This window comes from Perissodus microlepis, chromosome 19, assembly GCF_051167445.1.
Source record: "Perissodus microlepis isolate ML-2025 ecotype Zambia chromosome 19, ASM5116744v1, whole genome shotgun sequence".
Classification (NCBI taxonomy): Eukaryota; Metazoa; Chordata; class Actinopteri; order Cichliformes; family Cichlidae; genus Perissodus; species Perissodus microlepis.
The window spans coordinates 28,219,122-28,230,134 of record NC_140479.1 but is presented as its reverse complement, the minus strand read 5'-3'; the positions used below and the strand labels follow the sequence as shown (position 1 = coordinate 28,230,134).

The window sequence follows — 11,013 nt, the reverse complement described above, 5'->3', positions numbered from 1 at the left end:
AACCCCCCCCCTCGCTTCTTCTCCTCCTCGCAGTCGTGGACCATTCTTGGTGTGAGGAGAGCATGTCGTGACCTTGTTGTCATTTTTGGTGTCATGGATAGGGTTGTGCTGAAAACCTGAACAGCTGCACTCTTATGTTTTCAAGTTACATTAAGTCATCACACCATTATGGCATTAAACATGCAGGGTAGGGTGTTTGGGGTAGGGAAGCACCAGCATCCTCAACAACTAACGGGTATAGATACATCATGGAGAGATCTTCCAACTTTACGAGTACTGTATTTTGGGATTATATACATTTATCCAGCCTATTAAATTAATTCATACCCCCATCTATCCATCTGCTTTAAATTTAAGGATGTTTTGCACTGAATCTCATCTATAACTCAGTGCAGCTTCAAAAGCAACTCTCTTTCAAGTCTTTTAAGTCCATCTCCGAGATTCTTAAAGCCTTATCAAGAAATGTGCAGACAACTTGACGCCTTGCTTGCCAGCAGCTGTCTGCTCACTCAGCCAGAAATCAAGCGGTGCCCTCGGACACCAACTGCAAGAGCTCCCCTAAGACCGGAGCCACAACTGGCCCGCTGAGCACGGGATGTGACTCAACAGCTCACAGAGCACATTCGCCACGAGCTCCAGGAAGCGCGCTCATCCAAGCTAATATCTGTAAAAACACGCCACATGATTGATTTCTGTAAAGACGCGGCGACCGCCAAGAACAATTACTCACAGCGCACAATACCTGACCCTGAAACCAGTCATCATCAGTGACACGCAGCAGCCAAAGAGAAAGTGATGACTGCGCCTCAAGGTCGTGTCCAGCAGGGACGACTGTAGCCAAATTGTCTGCTGCAGAGGTCTGGTTCTGTTCAACCTCTGGGTCTTGTGTTTTAATAAATACATTTGATAGGAGATTCTCAAGGTCAGCTGTGAAGAAAAAAAAAAAGGAAGGCTGGATCGGAATCTCATTATCATTGCAGAGACAAAAACTTACATACTTTGACTAAAAGGTTGAAACTCTGCCTGTTTAGCACAGCGAGAGAAATGTGTTTGTCCACAGAGGATGTGCCCAGTCTGAGAGGAACTCAATCCAAGTACTTGAAGTTTGCTGCCACCTGCTGATGGTTGTACCCACAAAACACACACAGACACCTGTGCAACTCTAGTTTTCGTTTTTCATCTCACATACTATAACACAATCAAGATACAAAGAGCTGTATACAAAAGTGTTAAAGTTTATTTCAGAATGAAATACATATTTACAAGACATCTGGATCACATAAAAACATAAGGTATAAAAATTCAATCTCAGTAATATTTCATAAGAGACAACTACATATACAAACATCTGGTTCGTCCTCTGGTCTTCCCTTTACGTTGAGCAGCTGCAGCACAGTACTTCATCATATCGTCCGCTGTAACTGTGGAACAGAGAAAATGTACAATTTACACAGAAGTCGAGCGTGTTCATACAGACATACCCCAACCTGCACCATTGCACACCTTGTAAATGACTTGAAATACAACCTGATGGAACATAGTAATGAGGAAAAAAAATCCCAACTTCAGTGACTGTACTGAAAGCATTGTGAACTACGCAACAGTCCCACAAAAAAAACAAAAAACTATCCTGTTAAGCCCAATTTGCATGGGATCAGAATGACCGGGGAACCACAGATCTTACAATTATCCCCAACATGAGTTTCATACAACACATTTGCATGTTTTAAAACTTGATTAATATTGGATTTCATCCATCTCTTCCTTCAAATATTTTACTGCTCTCATTGGTTTTTAGCTCTCTCTCTCTCTCTCTCTCTTAATCAGCTTCCATAATGTGCAGCAACACAAGCTTCCTCACATTTTCCCCCAACATTATAGAAACTTCCATGTTCCTCACCAATGTAGCCTTTCTAGTTCTATAGTGAGAACGAGGCAGAAGGAAGGTGTGAAGAAAGCAGAGACACTGCAAAAGCCTTGACAATGACAACAATTTTACAAAGTTATGTAAATGTATTGAACATTAAAAGACTGAAACATGCCACTTGTATTAATATTTAGACTCCTTAATTACATGGTTGATCCGGTCTCGCCACCTCAACCACCGCTCCCTATAAAATGTTCACTGAGTCAGAAACAACTAAAACCGAGAGAGCTTAGGTCCTGAAGACTAAGTAGGATGTGTACGTTTTCATTTATACTAAATCCAACTCTTTCAAAAAAATAAATAATTTCACAAATTTCATTGTAAAATATGTGTGGACTGATGAGCAGTGGCTGAGGCTCATAAAGCAGAGCGGGTCAATCAATAATCACAAGGTCGGTGAACCGATTCCCAGCTGCAGAAATGTTTGCATCACAAGACTGAACTTTGAGACGTTTCTCTGGTGTGGGATGTGAATTATTGGTGTGCGAGAGCAAGAACGTGCTGTATGTCTTGAATAAAAGTACTGTACAAACATGTGTCTACAAGGGTAAATGCAGCATGCAGTGCAAAGCTCCTAGTGTGGTCAACAAGACTAGAGATGCGCAATGAAAATGCAATACCTCGAGGTAACTGTTGTTGTGATTTGGCATTATACAAAAAACACTGAACTGAAATCATTTACCATGACATGTCTTCAGTTCAGTGTGAACACAAAGGAAAGCCTTCAACAGATGACGATTAACAGCTTGAAGCCCACACATGTAAAGGCACATCTTCACTGCCACGGCAAGTGCTTTTCCAAAACACACCTAGTAACTACCTTGAGCATTTATACGAATTACATCTGAGCTGAGGATATCAGTCATGGATGCGCTTGGTTTTGGTACCTTTACTAGTTGCAGTTATATTATGACTTGTAGCTTTTATGTCTGGAAAGCAAACAAGCATGCTGTGAATCATAAGATAAAAACAGTGACTTAACTTTAAGGTTCTCAACTTAAACAATGGCTGACACATCTGACACAGAGCGAGAAGGAAAATCGACATGTGACTTACTCTATGATGGTGCAAACGGAGCAACAGAGGCTGGAGCACCCGGAGCACTGCCGGCTACAGGAGGAACACACCTGGCGCTCACACTGTGAGCACCGTGTTCTGGACCCCTGGCTCTTCTGACAGACACAGCAACGTGTAGCAGGCACCGGTGCACCTATATAGCAGAGACATCCGTACAGTACAGTGAAACAAAGCATTTAGGAAAACATGCAGGTTAAAAGCAACCAAAGTAAGCATCCAAACATGCAATAATGCTGACATCTGCTGGTAGAAAGCGTGAACTGAACTGACTATCTGTCATTTCTTTGAACTCAGAAACTTCAATATCACTTTTTAAAGAGACTCAAGCCTGATAGGAAAACCTCTTCGGTAGATCTTTTGGCTGCTCCCTTTAGGAGTGACCACAGCCTCCATCTCACCCCATCTCCAGCTATCACACCAACCCTCTGCATGTCCTCCTTTACTACATACATTAATTTTCTCTATGGTTTTCCCCATTTTCTTTCTGCCTGATAACTCCCTGTTCAACATCCTTTTGTCCAATATATCCACTATTCCTCCTCTGAACACGTCCAAACCATCTTAGTCTTACCTCTCAACTGTGTCTCCAGAATGACCTACACATTTCTAATCTGCTACATCCTGGATACTTCCAATTAAAATCTTAATGTCTTTAACTCTGCCACCTCCAGCTTGGCCTTCTGTTTTTGTGTCAGTGCCATTGTCTTACAGCACAGTAGGTCTCAATGCCATCTTGTAAACCTTCCCTTTCACTCTTGCTGTTATCCTTCTGTCATAAATAACCCAATAGTCCACCCTGCCTTCACACTCTTCTTCACCTTTCTTGTGCACTGCCCATTGCTTTGGATGGCTGACCCCAGGAATTTAAAGTCATCCACCTTCTATTTTTTTTACAGAAATTGTGTTGGACAAGTCATCAATAACACCAACATAATAAATGGAAGTTAAGTAGAAGCATTTATGCACCTGCCCCTTTCCTTATTTCACAAAACACACTTTTAAAACATATTACAGCCGAGTTTAACTAAACTTTATTCTGGATCATCTATGTAGACACTTTTCTTTACAGATATCATGCAGTTTTCATTAGGTTATAGGCTCAAAAAGACCACATACATGGACTTTTACTTTTGTTCCATTTACAAGAGGTTCAGTGTGTCACTGGATGTCACTGTTTTCACATGTATTTTGTTTACCTTTTGCTCAATAATCATATCAAGAACTGCTTCCCATCTTATCATAGGCTTTGGACTAAAGCACTCTGGCAATGGTCACACACCACCAGACCACACTGCACTGAAAACTGACTGGTTCGTCAGCTATCCTTGTTGGTTCAGTACTGAATAGTTTACTTTTCACACATATAAAATAATTCTTAATTCTGCTTTTCATTTTTGCATATCCTTTACTGGGTGCATCAACTACAGACTTCACACTCTTCATCATCTGTTTCAGTTCAGGCTCACCTTGTGCACCACTTGTTTTTGTGAGTCTGCCATCATGTCCAATCAGCGTCTGGCCCCTCAGAAGCGCATGGCTGCATGCTGGGGGCTCATGCTCTACGGACTTCTCCTCTCCGGTCCATATTTTGCCCACCACTGCCTTGGCACCATTGAAGAGTAGGTTTTTCGTCTTTTCTGTGAGAAAATGGGAGCGTGGGCACTTACGGGTTAAATCAGTAATCCAGTTGAACCCAAGAAGCTAATGTTCATAGCAATTCAAAGTCTGTTTTATCAGAATCAGAATCCTTTATTGATCCCTGGGGGAAATTTAGTTGTAGCAGTAACCAGTGTGTTAAGTGGATGCGTTGTACAGGGAGCCACAGGCAGGAAAGATTTCCTGTGTCGTTCAGTGGTGCTTTTCGGTAATCTCAGTCTCTCACTGAACGAGCTCCTGTGACTGACCAGCATGTCATGGAGTGGGTGGGAGGTGTTATCCAACACTGTCTTTATCTTGGACAGCATCCGCCTCTCCGACACCACCTTGAGGGAGTCCAGCTCCATCCCCACAACATTACTGGCCTTACGGATTAGTTTATTAAGTCTGTTGGCATCTGCGACCCTCAGCCTGCTCCCCCAGCATGCAACAGCATAGAGGATCGCACTGGCCACAACAGACTCATAGAAAATCCTGAGCATTTTCTGGCAGATGTTGAAGGACCTCAGTCGCCTCAAAAAATAGAGACGACTCTGGCCCTTCCTGTAAAGTGCTGTGGTGTTTTTAGCCCAGTCCAGTTTATTGTCAATGTGAACTCCAAGGTATTTATAGTCCTCCACAATGTCAACACTGACCCCCTGGATTGAAACAGGGGTCAAGTGTTTCCTGGTCTTCCTGAAGTCCACGATCAGTTCCTTGGTCTTTGCCACGTTGAGCTGCAGATGATTCTGCTCACACCACGTGACAAAGGAGTCGACCACAGCCCGGTACTCTGTCTCATCATCCTTGCTGATGCATCCAACCACCGCAGAGTCATCAGAAAACTTCTGAAGATGGAGGTCTCTGTGCAGTGGCTGAAGTCTGTGGTGTAGAGGGTGAAGAGGAAGGGGGAGAGGACAGTCCCCTGTGGTGCCCCTGTGTTGCTGATCACCTTGTCAGACACACACTGTGGGAGACGTACATATTGTGGTCTTCCTGTCAGGTAATCAACAATCCAGGACACCAGAGAAGCATCCACCTGCATCGCTGCTAACTTATCACCCAGGAGGGTCGGCCTGATGGTGTTGAAAGCACTAGAAAAGTAAAAAAACATGACCCTCACAGTGCTCGCCGGCTGGTCCAGATGGGTGTAGACACGATTGAGCAGGTAGATGATGGCGTCCTCAGTTCCAAGACGAGGCTGATAAGCGAACTGAAGGGGATCCAGATGTGGTCTTACTATGGGTCGCAGCTGGTCCAGGATGAGCCTTTCCAGGGTCTTCATGATGTTATTGAAGTCTCATTAATGTCAGCAGGCAAAGTTAATGAACAATGTAGGATCGATAGTGTAGTTTAACTATACACTCAAATACAATCAAAGTGACCTACGCGATTTTAAAATGAATATAAAAGGACGATATACTTGAAGCTAACAGCGCAAGCTTACCTAACAGGTATGTGCGCAACGATGACGCTAGCATTAGCTAACGGTGCAGCGAAGCCACACAGTACCCAGAAAGATGAACTTACCGTATATTTCTTGCCTGTATTTGTTCCCAAACACGCCGTAATTATTCAGCTCCTGTTGCCCAATGTGTATTTTGTATTGGGAAGAAAATGTTTCCGGAAAAGGACAAGCTCGTTTCGTCATTTTGGTGGCTAAAAGTGCTGTACCGTACTCCCACGGAGGACCACACTTGTTTGTTGCGCGGAAAAATGAAACGGAGGCAGACAGGAGCCAATCACAAGGACGTTTTATCGTCACGTGGGCGCTCAGCCCCGTTCCGGAAAGTGCGCCACTTTCCCACGTGACTAATACTTTTCATGCTGCTTTCATGGACTGTCGTCGATGTTGTGTGTTACGGATTTTAATTTTAGAAATCAGAGTAAAAAAAATCAATGTATAAATTAATTTATCTTTGTGATGGAGTCAATACAGTCACAATGGACTCAGCTAACAGTAGATTAGTAATATATAGACAATTATATTAATTTTTGAAAACAGTAAGACTGGGCTCCAGAAATCAGATTATCATAAAACGTTTTCTTTATTGGATCATGGAAACACATCCACGTTTTTAATTTGCGATATGGCTATAAATGTATTTATAAATCCAATATTTTGACTCACAAAAACAGTGGGATATTTAACTACAACACAACAAACACAGTTAGCGTGGATCAAAGCTTATAGATTTGTTTATTATATAATGAAGTGAAGGTAACTTGGAGAAACATGCTTCAACATGACACACTGCCAGCGCTTCCATCAAGGGAAGGGGGTGGGATAAAGACTTAAAACATCTGGATCATGCACTCTCTGGACTTTCCAACGCCAACCCACTTGACTAAGAAGAGAGAAAAGAGCACAAAGAGTTTTGGTTATGTGTGAGAAAATTTATATTGAGATACACGAGTGTTATTTTCTCTCACACGTACTAGGAACTCCAATGTGGTTCTCAATGAAGCGGATGTAGTTTTGTGCCTTGACTGGGAGGTCATTCCACTTCCTAGCTGCTGAAGTGTCTGTCTTCCAACCTGGGAAGGTCTCATATTCAACCTCCACTTTCTGCAAAACGTCCATGTTGGCTTTGTGTTGAAAAGAAACCAGTTATTACCAACTCTTTAATCAGTCGGTCCTAAACAAAGATCATCAAATTAGGGAAATCGTTTACTCTTTTCCACAACCTGGAAAGTGGGGAATCCTCTTCCCGTTGAGTTTGTAGGCAACTCCAACTTTAATTTCATCCAGCACATCCAGAATGTCAAGTTTTGTCAAAGCAATGCTGTTGAATAGATGGCATGTCACAGGAAAACCATTTAACATGTGCAGTTAATCAGTGTCAGGCTGTGTGACGGTGCAGGAAAATGGCATGCTCGTGGGATAAAACACAAAAACCACAAAGCAGCAGATGAGCACCAGTCCTAATCACTCACGCAGTGAAACCATTAATCATGTGAGCATATCTGACGATGACCAGATCCAGCCAGCCGCAACGTCGCTTCCTTCCCGTGGTCACACCCACTTCGTGACCCCTCGTCTGCAGCAGCTCTCCTATTGCCTACAGAAATAAGCAAGAAATAAACATCTCTGCCTGTTATAATCCTAAAGATCAAAAAATAAATAAATTAAAAAAAATACATGCATATTAAGTACACCTGAAGTACACACAGCCGAGTACAATAAAACATCACGAGTTGGAGGATACCCTTTGAACATCTTGACCTTAGTCCCTATGGCCTGTTCCCGTTACAGGTAACATTAACCCCAGCACACACAGTAAATATATCCTTAACTAAGAGTCTGACCCTAAATTTATCCCTGCGAACATGTGATCTGGAAAAGAGGTAAAGAGCCGTCTCTCACAAAATTTGACAGCTGCACTCAGTGAGAATACCCCCCCACCCCACCCCACCCCTCACACACAGGCCTGCCAACCGTGCTGCCTGTGTGTCAGCTGGGGGATCACAAACAAACTGTATATGTCAAGCTGAATATCTGCGTGTTACATAACATGTCATGTGTCTCTTTTTACAATACGCAGACCGTGAAGGCCAAAAGCCAAACGCGTGACAAGATTTGCCAAGTGCTGCTGCGATACCAGGCACTCACATTGAGCTGTTCGGTGGGGAAGGCTCCAATGCCGACTCTGGTCGTGTAGGCCTTCGCGACGCCAAACACGTCACCAATATTCATCGGAGGGATGCCGAGACCAGTGCATGCTCCTCCCACGGTGCAGTTTGATGATGTCACAAAAGGATATGTTCCTAGAGAGACAATTTTGTATATTACAGCAGCAGTGATTTCTTCCCTTTTCACCACCCAGATCCAAAGTAAAGTGAAAAAAAAGAAGCAAAACAACAAAACTATTGCTATGGCTCCTACCAAAGTCGATGTCAAGCAGAGCAGCATTGGCCCCTTCAACCAGAATTTTCTTAGGGGGGCCATGAAGAGCTTCGTACATATAATAAACACCGTCTCTAACCATCGGCCGCAATCTCTCAGCGAATTCCTCCATGAAGCAAGAAAACAGAGATATGTCTCAGTGCTGGAAACAATAACAGACAGTCACTCAATAACATCACTCTTATCAGTTTCTACCTTTAGTTTTTTCAGCTGGTCCTCAACGTCAACTGTCAAGGATGGATACATGGACTGATACTGTTGGACGAGATTCTTGAATCTAAAGAGATTTACCAAAGGTGTTACCCATGACATATCACTGTATACAAATGGGTTTGACTCCTCGGCCTGAGTTTTACACACCATTCCTACCTAGTAGAGAAGTCCTTGAAGTCACCCAGGAGATCACATACGCGTAGACCAGTGCGAGATGCTTTGCTGGAGTATGCAGGTCCGATGCCCTTCTTGGTAGTTCCAATGCTATTACGTAAAACAATGTGTGAGATCAGTGTTGTATTCAATAAATTATCGTGTTGCGTCCTTTGGGAAAGGGTCAGGCTGACTATGAATGGTGTCCTGCCCTCCTCGCTATCGCTACCCTTACTTTTTTCCTTCTTGCGCTTGTCTTTCAGTTTCCTGTAAGCCATCAACAACCTGGTGGAAATCGAACACTGTGGAGAGACAGCAAAAGCGATCGATAAGATGCAACCTTGAAGAGATGAATTAAGCAGGCTATATATATATATATATATATATATATATATATATTTTTTTTTAAACATGGAAACAAAGAACATCTTCATAGATGTACCGAGGTGAGCTCTGTCTGAGACAATGAGTCTCTTCTCCCAGCCTTTCAGACCTGGTCAGAGAATAGAAATCACATTTACATGATTACATGCTAATTTGAGTCCACACTAGTTTCACTCATTTCTGCTAAAAATACCTTTCTTGTCATTTTTATCCCCTTCTTCAAACAAACCAGGTAGATGTATAACTACTCCATTACCTAGAAGATCAAGGGAAAAAGCAAGTGAGGGTAAATATTTGAATAATAGTGCATCTCTGTAAATAATAGAAATTGAAGCCTTTACCAATAAGAGATATGCTTTTGGGGTTAATGATCCCACTGGGGAGAAGGTGGAAGTCGTACTCCTTCCCATCCACCACCACTGTGTGTCCTGCATTATTCCCGCCCTATGGATCAAAGAATGTTTATTATTAATAATTATAGTAACTGGCAATGAGCAGGACATACAATCAAACACCCAAGGCCACCTCATCACTTTTAGTCACACTGACATGCCCAGTCTGATTTTTATGATGAGTGATAAGCGCCCTCTTTCCTGAGCTTTTCGAGCATCTATTTTAACTAACAGACTTGGCTGTTGCTGGTGGATCCTCCACTCTGTTCCCCCCTGGATAAGACCTGGCCTTCTCATGTATCATGTCAGCCTGAGAATGTGACCCCTGGAGCCCGGTGGGTTGGGCTCTCAAGCCTTCAGAACACAGGGTGCTAGTCCTGTCAGTAGTACAACACTGCAGGCTGTTGACAGCCTTCTCCGTGCCTGCTGGAGCTGAAGAGACCTCTTGACCGTTATGCGTCTTATGCAAGGCCGGGTCACAGACTGACCTGTCTGGACCTGTTTTTATTGATGATTTAATGCAATCAGAAAGAGTCAGTCAAAGGAAATTTACCCGAGGTGTTAGGTCGATTACAAGCATTAAAAGAGTAGTCAGGGTTTTGAAAAAGTGCACTTATTCATGCTGCCTGACAGTATTTAAGACATTCGTTTTGAGCTGTCACAGCTGCCTATTGCATATTTTAAATTCGTCACAAATATAACACGTCGCTTTATTGTAGTGGGGAAAAATATCTACAGCTACACTCGCGTTAAATATTCCGGGGCTCGGAGGTGCGAGTGTTTTCGCTTTCGCACCTGTTGCACATTACCAGGCGCCAGCAAGTCACAGAATTTATCGTGAGATCACGAATTCATGCAAAAAGACTCAGCAGCACCACTCACAGTCCTCATCAAATCCACACGTTTACCTGACATCTGCAGACAATGTCAGCTTCGGTAGCAAGTAAATCCACGACCTTCCCTTTCCCCTCATCTCCCCATTGCGCACCGAGCACCACGGTCACTTTGTTCCCCGCGTCATTACGCGGTCGCTTCTGCCCGGTGGCAGCGGGTTGATTTGCGTTTTTTTGGTCTTTCCCCGACCAGCTGAACGACATGATGGTGTTGCCTTGAGCCTGTCCGCCTCAAGAAGACCCAACTGTCTCCAAGAGCAGCATTGCCATATGTGTAACCGCATATCCGATGATGTCAGAGCCAGACGCACAGAAGTACGTAGCTGTGCTCAAACAAATCACCTCCAAAGCTGCTGAAGCACCGAGATAACAGTTTTTACACAACCGTCACGAAGGTGGAATTGCTTAAACATTACTTTTTGAGGCTTTTCT

The 11,013-nt window shown here is 43.3% G+C and overlaps 2 protein-coding genes across 2 annotated transcripts; both read right to left on the bottom strand.

The window, feature by feature from the left end:
• Positions 1–1,215: 1,215 nt before the first annotated feature.
• Positions 1,216–6,373, bottom strand: siva1 (SIVA1, apoptosis-inducing factor). Its single transcript, XM_084914247.1, has 4 exons — positions 6,170–6,373; positions 4,471–4,641; positions 2,984–3,137; positions 1,216–1,421 (listed from the first exon to the last, which is right to left on the bottom strand). The coding sequence occupies exons 1-4, from the start codon at positions 6,288–6,290 to the stop codon at positions 1,373–1,375; spliced, it is 495 nt and encodes a 164-aa protein (XP_084770373.1). The 5' UTR covers positions 6,291–6,373; the 3' UTR covers positions 1,216–1,372.
• A 290-nt stretch (positions 6,374–6,663) lies between these two features.
• adss1 (adenylosuccinate synthase 1) lies at positions 6,664–10,982 on the bottom strand. Its single transcript, XM_084914245.1, has 13 exons — positions 10,597–10,982; positions 9,638–9,740; positions 9,490–9,552; positions 9,355–9,405; positions 9,148–9,214; positions 8,916–9,023; positions 8,742–8,823; positions 8,526–8,652; positions 8,253–8,407; positions 7,577–7,701; positions 7,328–7,425; positions 7,079–7,228; positions 6,664–6,987 (listed from the first exon to the last, which is right to left on the bottom strand). The coding sequence occupies exons 1-13, from the start codon at positions 10,783–10,785 to the stop codon at positions 6,935–6,937; spliced, it is 1,371 nt and encodes a 456-aa protein (XP_084770371.1). The 5' UTR covers positions 10,786–10,982; the 3' UTR covers positions 6,664–6,934.
• Positions 10,983–11,013: the final 31 nt, after the last annotated feature.